At 35.7% G+C, this 19,792-nt stretch overlaps 1 protein-coding gene across 5 annotated transcripts in view; it reads right to left on the bottom strand.

The window, feature by feature from the left end:
* Window positions 1-19,792, bottom strand: part of MICU1 (mitochondrial calcium uptake 1) — a 198,374-nt gene that overhangs the window by 125,165 nt on the left and 53,417 nt on the right. For 2 of the 5 annotated variants that reach the window (XM_008052027.2, XM_008052028.2), the window contains 2 exons: window positions 11,602-11,607; window positions 10,324-10,438 (listed from right to left, as the gene is read on the bottom strand). In XM_008052027.2, coding sequence (XP_008050218.1) covers window positions 10,324-10,438; window positions 11,602-11,607 — 121 coding nt within the window. Of the gene's footprint in view, window positions 1-10,323; window positions 10,439-11,553; window positions 11,608-19,792 lie in introns of all 5 variants that reach the window. The other 3 variants (XM_021709539.1, XM_008052029.2, XM_008052026.2) reach the window with 2 other exon arrangements.

Below are 19,792 nucleotides of genomic sequence, written 5' to 3'. Positions count from 1 at the left end.
CATTGTTACATAGCCTCCTGGATGTTTTCTGCCTCTCATCTTTATAAATACAGAGAGCGATATGGGGGGCCCTTTCTTTCCATGATGTTTTCCTGCTGTGCTGACCCAACTAAGCACACTTTTCTGCTCAATGGCCAGAAGATGGGGACTCGGTAATTCTGCTGTCTTTTTGCCTATGAATTTCCCAACCAGACTTTATTTTAGATTATGTTTATACTGTATAGTACCAGTGATGTGTGCCTATGTTCTCTTTCTACAACCCAGGGGAAATTTTGTTGGATAAGGAATTTCCTAGAAGGCAGTGAATTTAACCTACTACTTTGACATTTCACCAAGGGCCAGTCTTTTCCTCTCAATTTACCCTGGTCTAGATCTACAGCCTTCTTCTCATTAGCAGAAAGAGTCAAAGGAAGAAAGTCTAGGGAGTCAAGTACAAAACAGAATTATGAACAGGGTTGGCCCTATAAAAGACTCAAGAAGGGCTTTCTGATTAATTTAGTATATATCAAGAAGACAGTCCTGGCATGGTGGCTCATGCCTACGATGCCAGCACTTTGGGAGTCTGAAGTGGGAGGATCACATAAGGCCAGGAGTTCAAGACTAGCCTAGGTACCATAGTGAGACCCCTTCTCTATCAAAAAAAAAAAAAAAAAAAAAAAAATATATATATATATATATATATATATATATATATATATATATATATAGGTGTGGCAGTATATACCTGTAATCCTAGCTACTGAGGAGGCTGAGGTGGGAGGACTGCTTAAGACCAGGAGTTCTAGGCTGCAATGAGCTATAATGGGCCGTTACACCCTATGCTTGGCTTGGGTGACCTTGTCTCTTTAAAAAAAAAAAAAAAAAAGGGCAGATGACCTTGTGTGTGAAAACAATGGTAGGCTTAACAACGCTCTGCTTTAAACATTTTCATCTGAAATAAGTTGGATGATGTATATACTTTTCAATAAGCCTCAACAAATTATCTGTTATCCTACTAAGTTTCTGAGACAATTTATTTTTATTAGAATAAAAAAGATAAACAGTACTTTATCCATAGCCCAGACTTGAAAAGAAACTAAGGAAACATTGCAGTGACTACTTCTGTGGAAAAATAATTACCCTTTAATATATCTGCTTCATAAATCCAGATTTTGGACCATTGCTTTTCTTAAGATGAGGAATCCAATACCCTCTCTCTCATGGATTCCTATCTACACAGCTTAAAAGCAACTCTGATAGATATGTGAACACAGGATGACTAAAGTTAATTATGTAATTGTCTAGGGACCTCACAGAGTTAATATTACCTAATCTGATCCTAGATATCAGGTTAGATATTCAAGGTATCTGGTCCATGGAGGTACTCTAGGTACATAAATACATCCAACTGTAACTCTAAGTCTTTATGTCTTTTACTTATAAGAATTTAACATCCTTCCCTTTTTTATTTCTGCATGCTGAGCTATTAGTAAATGGGCTTTTGGAATTCTACAGTACCAGAAGACATGACTAAAAGATCGGCTTTGCAGACACTAAAAATAATTACTTTTATGAGGTGTTAAAAAAAGAGGGAAATTTAAAAAATCATTAGAAAATCTTTATAAACTAGGCTTAGCACTTCCAAGTATCTGTAACTATTATGTGAATTAGCAGTAAAGAAGAGTTTTCATTGAGGCTAAATGAAAAAAGAACAGTAAGTGTACTGAATTATAGTGCCCCTAACATATGTGTTTTCCTTAAAAGGGAATAGTGGTAGGAGGAGCACACAGGGCCTTGTAGGTAATTGTAAATAAAGACTTTGGCTTTTACTCTGAAACAGATCAGAAGTCTTTGGGAGATTCTGAGCAGAGGAATGACATGATCTTATTTACGTTTAACAGATCTTTCTGGCTGCTGTATTGCAAGTAGACAGTGAGAGAAGCAAGGGTGAAAGAAGGGTGACTGAAATCATTTGGAAAGTACTGAAATAATTTGAGACAAAAAAAGGTTTTGGATAAGGGTAGCAGCAGTGCATATAGTGAAAAATGGTGGGGTTCTGGATTATTTCAAGGTAAAATTGACAATTTTGCTGACAGATTGGAAATACAATTATTCGGACTGCTCTTAAATGTTTACATATGTGTGTGCATATATACAGCCCAACTCTAGGCCAATTTAACCTTAGATCAGACCTGGGATTAAAGTTGCCTAAGATTTACGCAAGGTACAGCCATGATGCTTACACTTTGTGTTGCTCTTAAATCCATACCCTATGATTTACTGGTTTATAGTCAGTCACAAGTTAGCCAAGGACCCCATTAAAATAGGAGGGGGCAGTTAAGCTACTACTCCCAGCAGACTTAATGGGAGAGTCTAATCAGAAGATCCATGTTTCTATTCTAACAAATTCAGAAAGTAAGGAAAAAAACCACTCAGAACTGTAATATATATATTTCGGAATGGGCTTAAAATCCATATTGACTGAAGACAAAGAAAAATACTCAGTAATGTAATATATATTTTCTGGACAGGCTTAAAATTTATACTGACTCAGTCCTGCTAGTATTTGGAACTACTAAGACAATGAAATTACATGAAACAATTACTATGGGTTTCTTATAATTACATATAGTCTCTGCAATGGCTAAAATGAGTTTTTTTAGTACTTATTAGTGTGACTTGTTTATTTGATGGCAATTGGCCAGGTTTTCTAAATAACACAAAACACTGCATGTTCCGAACCTGAGTTTTAAAACTTCATTAAGAAGATTGTGAAATGTTAAACAAATTCCTTCAGCAAGGCTTCAGCTGTATATAATTCCTTCTAACAATGCTTTTTTCTAGAAAATATACTTCAGCCTTGATTCTTAAAACAAAAAAAAGACATAATTTCACACCGGAAGAAAGAAGTACCTGATATATCTAATTCATAATATATAGCCTTTGAGCTTTACCTCAGCCTCAATTACTAGACGACTTCAGAGAGCTGCCAGAAATAGTCTTTTATTTAAACCAGTTTTCCTTATACTGTTATTTGACATTGTGCTACAGAAAGAGTAGTCAATGCCAGAGGTGTCAAAAAGTTTGGATTTCCAAGAGTTCCTGAGTAAGAGATGCTAAAAGGCAAGCCAATTCTTTACCCTTGGTCATACTCTACTTTATGAATATACTTTCTTCAAATTCATGTTACTATCTTATGCCTAAATTATATATGCCTGTGTGATAGACTCTCATCCCCATTTTCAGAGATCTCAAAAAATAATCATCTGAATTTCCTTTCATTCTACATGATTTCATTCCACACCACATGCTCAGCAATAGCTAGTGACAGCTTATGCCAAAATGCAACTTATTGCATAGATGCTTAGAACTAACTGCTTTAGGATGGGCATGGTGGCTCATACCTATAATCCCAGAACTTTGGGAGTTACTGATATCTTCTCCAGAATGGGCATTAATTAGGCCAACCATTCTATGACAACCACTATTTCTTGCCTCGATTTCCTTTGTGCACCCTTCAAATTCCCTAGCACAACAATTAAGCATTTTAAAAAGTTGTTCCAGGTAAGGTAAGCAATACTATGATAAAACCTAAGCATAACCAAACACTATTAAGTTGTGCATCTTAGTGAAGGGTCCAGCTATATAAAGATGGACCAATATAGTCTTCTAAGAGGCAAAGTGTGAAAAAGCAGAGCTCACAGACCAAAGTAAACATCACCTTCAAATATCAATTACTGAAGGCTTAATTCTTACAGAGCCATCCCAACAATCAGCAGAACAAAAACAGGACAGGGTAGAGCCTGAGTAGAATAGGACAAGTTAAAAAAGTTGTGAGGGACTGGGATTTGGGCAAGTTTCTAGTTTGCCCTGGAGTAATGAAGGAGAGACTAAACATGGCAGAAAGATACACTGAGGTCCATTTGATACTGTAATCAAGATCAATGATAGGTAGCTGGGTCTCTTTTCTACCTGGGAGGTTCAGAGAAACTGTATCTCAAATGTTCTTTTATTAAAATACTTTTAGAATGACACTACTAGCTGGATACTATGTCAGGTACTTTGGGGATACAAAGCCATATGACAGTTCTCACTTCAAGATACTATTTACTGATAACCTATCCACTTCTAAATTTTCATTTAGAGGTTCTTTTGAATTAATAAGGATTTTCTTGTAAATATCTCTGGAGCTGCTATGGGACACCATAATTCATTCACAAATTAATAAAAACTGCTTTTAAATTATGATAAAGAGCATAACTTCCTAATTGAGATATGCTAGGAAAAGGGTAGCTTTGATTCACTTTGATTTGAAAAGTGAGGGGAAAAGAAATAATTTGATATGCTAGGGCACTTTCTAGAAGACAGAGGATTCAGCCTATTTTGAAGTTTTACTTTTCCTGCTCCATCAACTTTCTCCTACTGATAAATGAGGCCTAAGAGAGAAGGAAGCCTTTCAATTTACTCACTGCTTCTCTGTGAGGCTTTCTTTTCTGAGAGCCTAAGAAGCAGAACCAAGGGTAGACCTTCTTTTCTTTCTTCTATAGCTCCCATATGATTCTCAGAAACCCCAAGTAACTGATTCCATGGAAAAGTAGCAAAAAGCTTTATAAGCCAACATAAAATGTATGTGGACATAATTTTAGCAGCCGCAGCAGCCCACATAGTACACAGAGACACTCCAGACAATCTTGCCCTATACTCTTCTTCTTAGAACATGGCTCCATCTTGACTACTTATATTGGAAATCATGTGTCCCCATCCGGATTTCCATAAATTTTAAGTATTATAATTTTATTAGAATGTTATACTTTTTAAAAAATGAAAATGGATTAATTCAAGTAAAACACAAGTATAAAAAAGCTAATCAGGAGAGTCTCGAGGGTATATAATGATAAAATTCTTCTCAAGATACATTTAGATCTTATTTTTCTTAAAAGCCACAATTTGCTTCTTTAGTGTCTGTTCTCCCCCTGGCCTTAACTCTCAGACCGATTCCCAAGGCATAAATTTCCTTTTGCAGAAAAATAAAATTTTAATTTTTTTAGTACAGTCACAAGCAGATATGTGAGATTAAACACAGGTGCCACTTATTTCTTGCTCATCTGAATTAGAGGTCTTGTGTGGCTGATACAACTCCATGAATGCTTTAACTCTCTGTAACAGCTGGGGCTACTGAAATGGCATAGTGTTCTCAAATGTATCGGACTCAAAATGAATATAACATCATCTACAAATATTTGATATATTTAAAAACATTATTTTATTGTTCTGATAGAAGCTGCATTATTATAAAACCAATGAACTATCCATAAAAACAGGCTTGCTAGAGAAGGAAGTTATTGGTAAATAACACATTGAAATACTTTTGGCCTTACAATATGCAAATAAATATTTCTGAAATTCTAAGCACCTCTTATAAACTAAACTAACAATGAAAAAGATTAGCCTTTCATCTTCATTATCTTATCATACATAATGTCAATTTAGCAATGGCAGATCATTCCCAGACACAGAAATTATGAAGATAATAGCTAAACCAAATTTTCTCTACAACTTCCCCAACTCTGAGGTCCTAGTAAAAATGATTTGTAGCTGCTTTATTTGTTGATAGATCTTAGCTGTTAGATCTTGCCTATATTTTTCAACAGATTACTCAGCCTGAAACATTTATTTTCATCTATGATTCCTACACTATTTTCATTAGATGGAATAGTATTAATCAGCACCATGCTGTTCAAGTCACATATACTTTGTGACCTGCATGGCAAGAGAAATAAAATATTATACAATTTCACTTGAATGCTATTGTAATTTCTCAAAAGTTTGTATATTTGTGAGAAGGATGTATGTACAATGAGGATGTAGTATAATTTTCAGTTAGTCAAATCTAGCAATTATGAAAACATATTTAATTCAATTCTCCACTGATTTTCTGAAATCTAAAGATGGAATCAAAATGAGAATTATGGCTGATTTTCATTAGGTCTGCTCCCAAACAGAAGACCCAGGTACTGAACATGCCACATCATTTTTTGCTTTTGATTTTTCTGGCGGCATTCAAAGATTAATAGTGAGGAAGACGCTTAATAATTAACTTTTATAAATGTTTTATTATTGCCCCCCTATCAAGCTATCTAGAATTGTTTTCAGGCCTGGTCTAGCAGCTCACGCCTGTAATCCCAGCACTTTGGGAGACCAAGGCAGGAGGACTGCTTGAGCCCAGGTGTTTATGACCAGCCCAGGCAACACAGTGATTAGCTGGATGTGGTGGTGTGTGCCTGTAGTTCTAGCTACTTAGGAGACTGAGGCAGGAGGATTGCTTGAGCCCAGGAGTATGAGCCTGTGGTGAGCTGTGAGTGTGCCACTGTACTCTAGCATGGGCAATAGGGACCCTGACTCAAAAACAAACAAACAAATCAATAAACTTAACAAAATAGAATTGTTTTCACATTATTAGTCCACGAGGTTAAAAACTTTAGTTAGAACACATATAAAGACAAATAACACACAAAAATATTTCACAACTGTCAATGGCCAAGATCCAGATTTTAAGTTATATTACCATTACTTAGTGAATTTTAGATTAGTGAGAATAATCCAAATCAATAAATACAATTTAGCATTCTAGATAAATCCTTATAACACTTCTCTATACCTAGCTATGGAGAAAAATCTCTAACTTCTATCATAAGATTTAAGATTATCAGCTAAGTTGCAGTTGTATAAGTGCAGAGAACTAAGCCATTAATAACCATGCTTGTGTATTCTCACTCAATACTTATTAACCCATTTTAAGGATCAGCGGCTTTTTGAAAATTATTTAATAATTGTTAACAGTCTTCTCATCTTGCCTAGAATTTGAATTTATTTTAATAATGAGTAGTTTTCTAGTAAATGCTTAACATTCTACTTAACACAGATGCTATGGCTCATGCTGGAAATTCTTCAAATTACTCTACCAAAGCTGATCAGAGAGATGGGCTACACAGCAACAGAATTTATGAATCAGAAATAAAGGGAAAATACAAATATGTATATTCCGAATTATCATAGGAAACCAAGTTTGTTTGGAAACAGATTCATTAAAATACACATTTTCCTCATTTCATTGGTACTGGCTGCAGATTGAAGACATTCTCAATTTAGGATATGAACAGCAAAATAGAATCTTATACTCACTAATTTTTTTTGAAAATGCAAAAAACCAACATATGTTATATTCTTGCTTTATTATTTTGCCATCATTCTTAATATAGATATCTTTGTAGTGAATATTATTATGAATTTGTGATTAGTCATGAAGTTTACATTCTTGGTTGGAAAATGGACAATAAAGAAATAAATTGGCCGGGCTCGGTGGCTCAGCCTGTAATTCCAGCACTTTGGGAGGCCGAGGTGAGTGAATTGCCTGAGCCCACGGGTTCAAGACCGCCTGGGCAGCTTGGCGAGACCTCATCTCTACAATAAATCAAAAATTAGCCAGGTGTGGCAGCGCGCGCCTGTAGTTCCAGCTACTTGGAAGACTGAGGTGGAAGGATCGCTGGAGCCCAGCAGGTCGAGGCTGTGGTGGCCGGGAGCGGCCACTGCACTCCAGTATGGGTGACAGAGTGAGACTACAACTCAAAAAAAAAAGAAAGAAATTATATAGAATATTAAATAGTGATAAGTACCAAGAAAAAAATAATAAAGCAAGAAAGGAGTTTAGAAAGTATGTATGTGTATGAGTGAAATGGGATAAAAGGCGTTTAAATATTTAGATTGGTCAAGGAAGGTCCATTATCCAAATCATATAGAGAGAACAGCGAGAAATTCATGCCACTGTTTATTGTAAGCACAAGATGTTTTTGCCAAATTGTTATTCAGGATGTGTCTCTCAGAAACTCTTGTTTAGAAGAATCAAATTTCCAAAAAGTTTAAATAGGAAGGGTTAACTCTATTTAATGGAAGAAATTATATTACATAACATGCTTTCTTTAGAAAACAGGCTTCTTAATTTTATTTTTAGGAGAAGAAATTATAAATCAGGAAAGAAAACAAATGAATTACTATAAATAGTTGAATTTTTATCTTAGACAGCATAGTAGCATTTCTAAGGTACTTTGAGATTTCAAGTTTTGATTCATTATGGCAGAATGTTCATATTCTTCAAAATGATAGTGATTGCTTGAACATCATAGAGTACCTTAACTTTGAATGAAAATAGCTGATCAGAAATATGACAGTACTGCAACATCTGGGTGATGACCCTTTCACTACTGTAGCTGGTTTTCTGTGGCCTCTGCTGCCCACCAGAGTAAAAGATAAATGAATATGCTAGTACTTTCACTATTCCCAAGCCACTACCTGGCAAAGTTTTCCATCTTTAGAGTACTGCATTCCTTCTTGCAGGATGACTTGGGAACCATTTAATGTATTTAGACTGTAATGATCCCTTTTTACCCACAAGGAAGGAGATCCACTGACTGCCTCATTTCCTATTGTTATAGTAGCAATTTGAACATGGGAAAGAACTGATCTCTGTCATTTCTGTGGCATATTTTCCCTTGTGGCTTGGTAGTTAAATTGTCTACAATGCAGTGTGCAACATTCAAATTGCAGGATGCTTCAACTGTCCATTATCTACAGGAGAGTTTATGAGCATCCTTTCCACAGCTCAGCCTTAGAGAAAGAAGCAGCACTAAACTGAGTTATGGCCTAAAACTGCTGAACATGTGATCATAGCAGTAAAACCAAGTGATAGAAGCTCAGATGCTGGGGTTAGCCTGATTTCAAATCCTGAGTTGCCTAATTACGCAACTGCAGGACTAGAGGCAGGTTGTTTAAGCCTCTGTATACCACAATTTCCTCATCTGTGAAATGAAAATAACAAGAGTAAAAACATCATAGGGTTGATGTGAGGAAAATAAATGTCTCTGGAGTCTCCTAGGAGAGGAAGAAAGATCACAGAAAAAGTATTCAAAGAAATAATGGTTGAAAAAGATATAATGGCTGAAAGTTTTCCAAATTTGATGAAAAAAGTTCAATGACCTTCAAGACTAGAAATATGAAGAAAACCACATCAAGGAACATTATTTTTTTTAAAAAAAAACTGTCAAAAAGTGCAATTTTCAAACAAGGATGACTCTTCCCTATCCCTATCCCCTGGGATACATTTATCAATGTCTGAAGACATTTTTGCTTGTCATAACTGGGGGCGAGGAGGTGGGGATATGCTGTGTGACTGGCATCTAGTGGGTAGAAACCAGGAATGTTGGCAAACATCCTACAATGCATACGACAGCCCTCACAAAAATGAATTATCTTGCCCCAAACTGCAGCAAGCTAAGGTTGAGAAACCCTAAAGGCATACAATAATCAAATGCTTAAAGTCAGTGGTAAAGTCTTAAAATCATATCCTTTTCAGAATCTGTTTTTTCATTATTAACACACTAGTCTACCACATGAATTTATTCAGACACTTTGATGCCCAAAGTTAGCTATGGTAAAGCATTAGTTCTTCACTTCCTCATGACTCCTTAGGTAGAAGGAATAAGGTTGAAAGTGGTCCTAGTCATGGCAAAACCTGATATATGCCATTTATTAAAAACCATCTTGTAGGTTTATCTTTACAGATATCAGGCCTGGAGAAGGTGAAAAGAGATGGTCATGTTTGTGTGATAAGTCCCAGACAAAAACCTGAGAATTACTTATTTTAAACATACAAATCTGAACTCATTGGTTCACTCTATGTAGATCTTAATAGACTGTACACAGGGAGCGATGAACATAGGTTTTGTTTCGTTTTTCTAAACAGTTAAAAAAAAGACACACTAAAAGAAAATAAGATAGAAAACCACTTAGACTTGACTACTAATCAGCAAAATTGTTTAGTTTTAAAAAATCAGAAATTCTTTAGTGCTCTAAATGAGTCAAAATTGAGTTTTGTGTCTTTAGAAGTATTCCTCTAAATGAATATTCAACACAATTAGGACATCCAAACCAATTTTCTTCTTTAGTGGAGGAGATGATGGGAAAGTGTGTTTTATAGGAGAAGCAGTAATGTTAATGAAGGATATACATGATTCACCTTGACAGAATACAGAGCTACAGACAGTGAAGGTAGACACAATTTTACAGTTTTTTGGGTTTTTTGAACTTTACTCAGATACCTTTTTTTTTTTTACTCCATCCTTTCTCAGGTGGTTCTATACATTATAGTAAATTCAAAACAATGAAATTTTATGTAACTTATAATTCATTAACTCTACCAACATGTTTTATTTTCCCTTCCAAACAACTTAACTATGTTTATAGTCCTTTATGCTCCCTAATAAGTGAATAAAAGAAAAGGTTTATACTTACTGGAAAGAACAGTTGTAAGAAAAATGTAGTCTGAAAAGGATATGAGCCCACATTCTCCAAGAGTGTAAAATATACTGCCTTCATCAGCAAATTTTTCTCGTTCCTGGGAAATTTTCTATTACAAGTGTGGGTCCCACCAAAAGATAAAAAGAAGATATAACTGAGTTAGGACATAAATAGTAAGAGATGAATCACCATTTATTTGACAGTTTTATGCTATTTATAATAAGCATTTCTCTGATGGCCATTCAAAAATCAATGGATCCTTTACAGTTTTCAAGATGATGAAAATTCCATGACAAAAAATTATTTTCTCACTTCAATGCTGCTTTCATATGAACATTAGAAAATAATTTCAATTTTATAACCCCTACCATTGAACACATACAGGCCCACTTCAGAAGTGGTTATATTTCTTAGTTTTAAAAACAATCCACCTTCTCTTATGGAGGTATATAGGTAGTAAAAAAAAAAAATTAAAACAACAAACAAATGAAAAAAACAAAAGTAAATCAGTTTTAATTGCCCAAGAAAAACTATACTGCTAGTGACCAGAAAAGAAGAAGTGAGCAATTATTTCCAAGGCCCATACAAATGCTCAGAAAACTAATTTCTAAAATACTAATTTCAATTTTACCTCACGACACCAGGAATCTTAGTTTTGGAATACAGAACAGTATGCAGAATAAAGAGCATCTCTGAAATGTAATGGCAAATCAGACCTGCACACCAAGAGTTTGGTACAATTTAATCATATCTAATGTGCCTTAATGGAGTCTCCTAAATTTCAGCTATTTGAGACAGTTCCTAAAACTTAGCTTGTACTCTAAGTATATGCTCCTTTTCTTTAATCTGTAAATCTTTCATAGAAAGTTAATTGTCAGTTTCATTAACGGTTTGTCTGGCAAGTGGTCTCTTTCTGGATGTTTAAATAAACCTATCCTGTTTTTGGAATTCCTAGCCAAAGCATAAACTTAGTAGAGACATTGAAAATATCTTCAAAAACTGAAAAGGATCCACCAAAAAGTTAGACTTGAAACTAATTTCTGTAAGTTTTGGACCACCAAAATACTCAAGGAATTATTCTGAGTAACAACAACAACAAAAGAAATAAGAGGTTTTAAGAACCCAAACCAATAAAGCGCAATCAAATTAAGTCATGCAAGCACAAAGTAAGAGGCAGCATTGCAGGCATAACTTTAAGAGGAGTATCATGAAAACTAAACCAACAAGCACCACCACACCAGCATCCAGGTACACAACTATCCAATAGGTTACCTCTGTCTAGTGGAGATCCCATCATATACCACAAAGGAAAGAAAACTGGTTAACCAACTGAAAACACAAGTACCACATGACTCATCATGAAGTCATTTGCATGATTTTTTCAATAAACTCATCCAAAATATCCTCTAATGTATATTTGAAACAATAACCATGGACAGGTAAAAATCCACAGCTGATGCCAATAAAGCAGGTTTTTTGAGGGCAGTTTCTATTTAAGAAAGGGCTTCTCTAACTTCATTTGTGGCTGACAGAGGCATGATCCTGCTAGATAGCACTTAGAGATTATTTCTTTGAGCTGACAGCAAAAAATAGCACATAGTCCAATGTGTTCTAGTTAAGGTTAGATCTCATACTACATTTTTTTTTTTAAAGTAGGATTTATTGAGAGGACAGAAAAACTCCCACAGTGGGAGGGGACTCGAGGGGGTTGCCTCATACCACATTTGATCTTCTACCAAGAGATTAAACATAAATTTCAGACCCCCCAAAAAAAAAAATTTACTGGATGAGAACTAGGGCAGCAAAGCCTTTCACTGGGGGGTTAATATTTATCAAAATAAAAGAATGAAAAGTTACATTTTTTACATAATCCAAGATCCTGCAAAAGCAAAGGATGAAAATAGGAAAAATGTAAAAAAATGATAATAGATTCACAAAGTCAAAGTCAGACCATTACCAGCCAGGACAATAAATGTGTGTAGAAGCTGAATACTTAATAATGATGATGTAATAATCTTACGGAGAAACTGCTACAAGCAATTAAAATAAATAACATAGTAGAAGCCAGAAGTTGAAAAACAGACAAGTCTAAAGACAGAGTGAAATGGGGCAGTTAAGCCAAACAAGCATACCTAACATTTTTCTAACAATCACCAGGACTGTGCTGCTGCTCAGAAGATAACACAAAGACAAATCTAATTTTGTTGGTAACTTTAAATTTTGAAGTGACTTTACAATCACTGAAAACTTGAAAGTTTAAGAACTATTGTATACTGTATACCCCGATTCACCAACAGTTTGCATATTACCCCATTTGCCTTATATCTTTTTCTGTGTATCGCTTTGAAAGGAAACTGAAGATATCATGTCCCTTTACACTTAAATACTTCAGCATAGATTCTACAAATAAAGACATTCTCTAATGTTCACAGTCCTGAACAGCATAATTCTGAATGCTGAAATCCCAAAAGACCAAAATCCCTGAAGTCTAAAATCTGCAAAATATAATTCTGGTATATAATTTATACCACAGTATATAGGTAATGAAACCAGGAAATTTAACACTGATCCAATACTATGAACAAATTCAGTCCATTTTCAAATTTAGTCAACTTTCCCAACACTTTTCTGTATAGCTATTTTTTTCCATCAGTCACAGATGAATTCACAATCATAAACTGCATTTAGTTGCCATGGCTCTCTAATCTCTATTAATATAGAACAGCTTTTCTTTGTCCTTTAGTTTTTTCTTTTAAAGTTTATTATTTTTGATGTGGTAAAATTCATATAAAATTCACCACTTTAATCATCTAGCCATACATTACATGGGCCTATTGCATTTGGTTTCTTTCGCTTAACATAATGTTTTCTAGGTTCATCCATGTTGTAACATGAATTAGTATTTAATTCCTTTTTATCATCAAATAATATTCTACGTATGGGGAGTTGATCATAATCCAAAAGACACAATCCTGAATGCTGCAATCCCAAATGTTGAAATCCCAAAAGATCAAAATATCTAAAGTTTAAAATCCCAAAATTATAATTCTGGAAGAAATTAGAAAAAAAAATTTTTTTTTTGAGTTGGAGTCTCACTCTGTTGCCCAGACTGGAGTGCAGTGGCCACTCCTGGCCACCGCAGCCTCGACCTGCTGGGCTCCAGTGATCCTTTCGCCTCAGCCTTCCAAGTAGCTGGAACTACAAGCGCGCTACCATGCCCAGCTAATTTTTTTGATTTATTGTAGAGATGAGGTCTCACCAAATTGACCAGGCAGGTCTCGAACCCGCGGACTCAGGCAATTCACTGACCTCAGCCTCCCAAAGTACAAGATTACAGGTTGAGCCACCGAGCCTAGCCTAGAAAATTATTTTTAAGATATTTACTTACATTTTTTTTTTTTGAGTTGGAGTCTCACTCTGTCACCCAGACTGGAGTGTAGTGGCCACTCCCGGCCACTGCAGCCTCGACCTGCTGGGCTCCGGCGATCCTTCCGCCTCAGCCTTCCAAGTAGCTGGAACTACAGGCGTGCGCTACCACACCCGGCTAATTTTTGATTTATTGTAGAGATGAGGTCTCGCCAAGTTGCCCAGGCGGGTCCCGAACCCGCATGCGCAGGCAATCCACTCACCTCGGCCTCCCAAAGTGCTGGGATTACAGGCTGAGCCACCGAACCCAGCCTACTTACATTTTTAAAGGAGATTTATTTGAGAAACAAAAACATGGCAGAGCACTTTAACCAGATGAACCATATTCATAAAGAAATAGGTGAAAGGGAAAATGTATAAATGCACATTACTATAGTTGATTGTGTGTACCCAGCTTTGTAACTGCGGTCATCTGAAATACTGTGATGGACATGATCTGCATTGCTGCTTCTGGCACCAGAAATTTTTACCAGGAAAAAAGGAACTGTTTTTATGGCTATCACTGGGCTGGGGAGTGAGGAATGTTCACCAGTAAGTTAAAATACAATGTTTTCTCTACAAATTTCAGCAGCTTCTGCTTTAAGCATTCCTCTGATTGTTTTAAGCCTTTGATTATATTCTCAAGATCTGAACAACTTGACTGAGTTTTTGGCAGCTTAATCATTGGTTTAATGGAGGGATGTAGTTTTGGAGTTCACTACTCTGTCATTTTTTATCTCTTTGTACTTAACCTTGACAGATGCAGGTGAACTGTATTGTAGAATATTCCTCATGCTGAGTTAGGCTAATGTTTACTTATGATCAGATTCATATCCATCCATCTATAACAAACTATAAATTCATACTGCTGTCTAGAATTCCATTCTAGGATACAATTTAGTCTTATTCCTTACACACTTGTTACTCCATTTTTCAACAATGTGAAATCTGGTTCCCATTATCTTCAATATATTTACTAATTTGCTAGTGTAGAATATACAAAAAGTAGTTTTATAAACACTATTATATCTCTGCCAAAGACAAACATACCCATATCATCTAGAGTTCAGTATCTGTTACTATTTTAAATACAAACTATATATGATGAAATGCACAAATCTAGTGTCTAATTCAATGAATTCTGAACGATATATAGCTGAGAAATTCACATCTTCAAGATATGGAATGCTCCCATCACTTCTGAAAGTTCTTTTATGCCCCCCCCATAGTAAATTCCTATCGTATTTTAACCATAGTTTTGCCTGTTCTAGAACTTCATGTAAATAGTATTACTAGTATATACTTTGGAATCCTGATTCTTTAGCTGAGCATTATGTGGGGCAGATTCATCCATACTGCAATAACCAGTAGTTCATTTGTAATGCTGTGTAGTAGTTTATACTGCTTATTAGTAAAATAAAAAATAATAAATGCATTTATTACAATAATTTATTTTGTGTATAATGGTAATACACACAAGTAATATAATTTATTCATTCCTTATTGACAAACACACTTTGGTCTTTTTCAGTTTTTGACTACTATAATTTTCCTCAGAGTTACTGTGTCTTTTTTACTTGTACCACCAATGGATTAGAGTTCCAGATGCTCCACATCATTGCCAACATTTGTGTGGCCAGACTAGTTAATTTTAGCCATTTGAATAGATATTTCTAGCTATTTAATTGTGGTTTTATTGTATGTTTCCCCAGTGACCAATGTTGAACACATTTAATTTTATTTATTGGTGACTGTATATCTTTCTTTGGGAAGTATTTGTTCAAGACTTTTGCTCATTTTTAAATAAGTTGTCTTTTTTTTTTTTGGAGTGCAATGGTATTATGATTCTGGCTTACTGAAGCCTCAATGTCCTGGCTTCAGGTGATTTACCCCATCTCAGCCTCCAGAGTAGCTGGGACTTTGGGCACACACAATCATGCCCATGCTATTTTTGCAGAGATGAGGTCTCACTATGTTGCCAAGGCTGGTCTCGAACTTTTGGGTTCAAGCAATCCTCTCACCTTGGTACTGGGATTATAGGGAAGAATCACTACACACAGCCAGGTTGTCTTTTTATTACTGGTCTGCAGTAGTTCATCATATATTCTGGATATCAGACTTGTCACTGTGGTAGCCAGCATCCAAAATGACTGATGATTCTTGCCTCTTAGTACTCACAGTCTTATACAGTCCTAGTCTCCTCCCACTGAATCTGGGTTGGTCTGTATAACCAATAAAATACAGCTAAAGTGATGATGTGTGATTTTTGAGGTTGTCATATAAGGCATTTTGCTCTGCTGGGGGAAGCCAGTTGCCATATGAATAGAGCATTCACACAGGTCTATGGAGAAGACTATAGGGAGAGAAGTTGAGTTCTCTCAACAACAGTCAGCATTATTTTACCAGACACATTTTAGTGAGCCACCTTGGAAATGAATCCTCATGATTGGTCAAGCTAGATGACTAAGGTCCCAGCAACATCTGAATGCAACCTCAGGAAAGAGCCTGAAGCAGATCACCTATCCAAAGTACTTTCAGATTCTCAATTCACAGAAATAATAAGAAACAAGAAATTATTATTACTGTTTTAAGATGCTAAGCTTTGATCTGTTACTCAGCAATAGATCACAAATATAGTCAAATATACATATTACAATATTTTCTACCAGTCTGGCTTATCATTTATTTTGTTTTGATAATCAGAATTTTTATGAAGTCTAACTTATCAATTTTTTCTTTTATAGTTAATGCTTTCTATATGCTGCTTAATATATTCTTATATTTTCTTTCAGAAACCTTATAGTTAAAATTTTAACATTTAGGTTTATGGTTCATTTCAAGTGAATTTTATGCATGGTGAAGTAAGGAGTAAGGTTCATTTTAAAAACGTGGACTTACAGTTCTTTATAAACCATTTATTGAGAACTCTTTTCTTTCCCATTAAATTATTTTGGCACCTTTGTTAAAAATCAATTGACTGTTTACGTGTGAGTTACTCTTTTACAATATTTTCTGCTTTTAGAAGCCCATTTTTCTTTTGAAAGTTTTCTGATTCCTAGCAGAGTATATGATTGTTTCCCAAAGTAAAAATAAACATGAATCATTTGAATGGTTTAAAACGCAGCTGGAGAAGTATCATATGAATATGGGGCCACAGTTTAGGCCTAGCTCCTGTCACTAGTAAGACAATTATAAAGTTTGCAGAGATCATAAAAACATCAGTAAACAGACCTACAACAGTATACTGATTGTGAGTAATGAATTGCTATCGAAATGCATCACCAAAGAGGCTGTATATTGCAATAACGCCTTACACTGCTAATCCAGTTAGTGTGTTTGTCTCCAAGAGGGCAACCACTCCACTACTGTATTAAATAGGATACATCTATGTTTGCAACCCTCTGTTTCCTAAAGGGGAAAAAGTTTGTTTGTCTGGCTACATGTGAGATCTCTGCTGTACTGAGTAGAGTGATAGGGTGCAAGAGAAACCAAAGGTGGCCAAAATGCTCTATGTAAGAAAAAGTTGAACAAGACACCAAAAAGAAAAAATGTAGAAGAAACAAGGATCCTGGAAAGGTGAACAAAAAAGGGAAAGAGATGTGTCCAGAGAGAAGTAGAAAGTTTCAAAGTCAAGAAAAACAGAAGAAAGATGCCATGTGTATGTATGGGTATACATGTGTTTGAGAGAAGAAGCACACAGAAAATGTGTGCATGTTGCAGCAGCTCCTTAAAAATAAAAATGAAGTCTGGGTGCAGTGGTTCACACCTGTAATTCCAGAGCTTTGGGAGGCCAAGGCTGGTAGATTACTTAAGTCCATGAGTTCAAGATCAGCCTGGACAACATAGCAAAACTTTGTCTCTACAAACAATCAAAAAAACTAGGTGGGCATGGTGGGACATGCCTGTAGTCCCAGCTACTTGGGAGGATGAGTTAGAAGGACAGCACAGGAGGTTGAGGCTACTATGAGCTGTGATCGTCGTGATCATGCCACTGCATTCCAGCCTGGGCAACAGAGTGAGACACCGGCTCAAAAAAAAAATGCTTAAAGAGAATTTCAAAATTACTCGTGTTTTATGATGTGGTGTGCAACATAGTAGAGGAAGAGAAGTTACTTCAATGTTTTCCATGGCATCTACTTGTTAAAGTGTGGTTCAGATATATTTAGGATTATATATCTATTTATTAACTCTAAGAAATTTTAAGTGGATTTATGAAAATTCAAAATTTTGAATATTTTTACAAAATTCATGACATATTAATTACAGACACCAAAATTATCATAAAACCATCACATTTGACCTCTCAAATTATTTAGATCTAGAAAAAGCATCAAATAAACATGTCAAAATTGCAGGGGTTCGAGACCAGCCCGGGCAACTTGGCGAGACCGTGTCTCTACAATAAATCAAAACAATTAGCCGGGCATGGTGGTGTGCACCTGTGGTTCCAGCAACTTGGAAGGCTGAGGCGGAAGGATCGCCTGAGCTCAGCAGGTCGAGGCTGCAGTGGCTGTGAGCCACAGCAAAGAGCTAGTTAATATCTACTTTTCAAGTTCAATGTTCAAAAAACTTTTTATATCTAATGTAAGTGACAAGCTATGTTTGCAAAATAAATGTTTACATATTATCTAGAAACTCAAAATATCTCTAATATACATAAGATCTGATAAACAAAATCTCTTGAGTAATATTTGAGGTTGTATGTAAAAACAAATTAATGATAACAATATGCTTCTTCCAGAAAATGCAATCCTGGCATATCATTTACAAATGACAAATAGTATTTCTATTTAAGGCTGGGATTGAGACGGGTAGAGGGGTGTTAGAAAGTAAGAGAAAATTCAGCAATTTTCTCATGCAATTAATGCTCACACTTCATTATCTAGTTGGTGCATAGAGAGATGCCAAAGCCTTAGGAAATATCAGTCTTAAACAATCACACTATTCCCAATCAAATAGATAATGTTGCACAGCTAAAATATGTTATTCTTCTTTCCCACACCATACTTGAACTTGTAGAAAGGTAGAATTTGAGGACATATCAGATAAAAATCAAATTGAGATGTTTCTAATTTAGAATAGTTTATGATTTCCCCTTCTTCTGACTCAAATTTTCCTCCAAGTTTTTCAAAGGTAATACTACATTTGAGGCAAACAAACATAAAATACTGTGCAACAGACTGTGGAACGTGAATGCTTAAGATACTGTACACTTCACTCTGCCAGAAAACCATTTCTCTTTTCAGTCCCAATTCTAACCACCTTAGCTGTGAGAACAATTCCAAATACCTAGAATAAAAATGTTTTCCTATTTCATTAATTAGATAGCTTTGGAGAAAATGGTACAAATGAAGATGCTCAAACAAACAAACAAACAAACAAACAAAAAAACCAGTGGCAGATGATTGGGTTAAAGCAATAATAAAATTTCAAAAAAGTCTACTGAATGGCATTAACTTCAAGGAAATGATACAACTTTACTGAAATGGTTTATTTTAATCCTCAGTATCTAATGAGGTAATATCAAAATTCTAGAAGAAGAAAATCTTCAACTCTACTATTTTCTACCATATTATACCTGGACAACTACTTCCAAGCAGCTCTGAGTGGGAGAACTTATATTTTATCTTTATTGTTTATCTGCTACCTAAATCTCAGAATTTAATTTTGAACTTTTTTTTTTGAGTTGGAGTTTCACTCTGTCGCCCAGACTGGAGTGCAATGCCTGCTCCCAGCCACCGCAGCCTGGACCTGCTGGGCTCCGGCGATCCTTCCGCCTCAGCCTTCCAAGTAGCTGGAACTACAGGCACGCGCTACCACACCCGGCTAATTTTTTGACTTATTGTAGAGATGAGGGCTCGCCAAGTTGCCCAGGCGGGTCTGGAACTCACAGACTCGGGCAATCCACTCACCTCAGCCTCCCAAGGTGTAGGATTACAGGCTGAGCCACCAAGCCCAGCTAATTTTGAACTTTGACCACTCAGATCAGGCCGAAAAAGAATTGTCCTGAGCTTAGCAGCAGTCATCACATGGATTATAAAAGGGTTCCCTAAAACCT

This window comes from Carlito syrichta, unplaced genomic scaffold, assembly GCF_000164805.1.
Source record: "Carlito syrichta isolate Samal-C Ts95f unplaced genomic scaffold, Tarsius_syrichta-2.0.1 Scaffold254036, whole genome shotgun sequence".
NCBI classification, from domain to species: Eukaryota; Metazoa; Chordata; class Mammalia; order Primates; family Tarsiidae; genus Carlito; species Carlito syrichta.
This window is presented reverse-complemented; position numbering and strand designations above follow the sequence as displayed.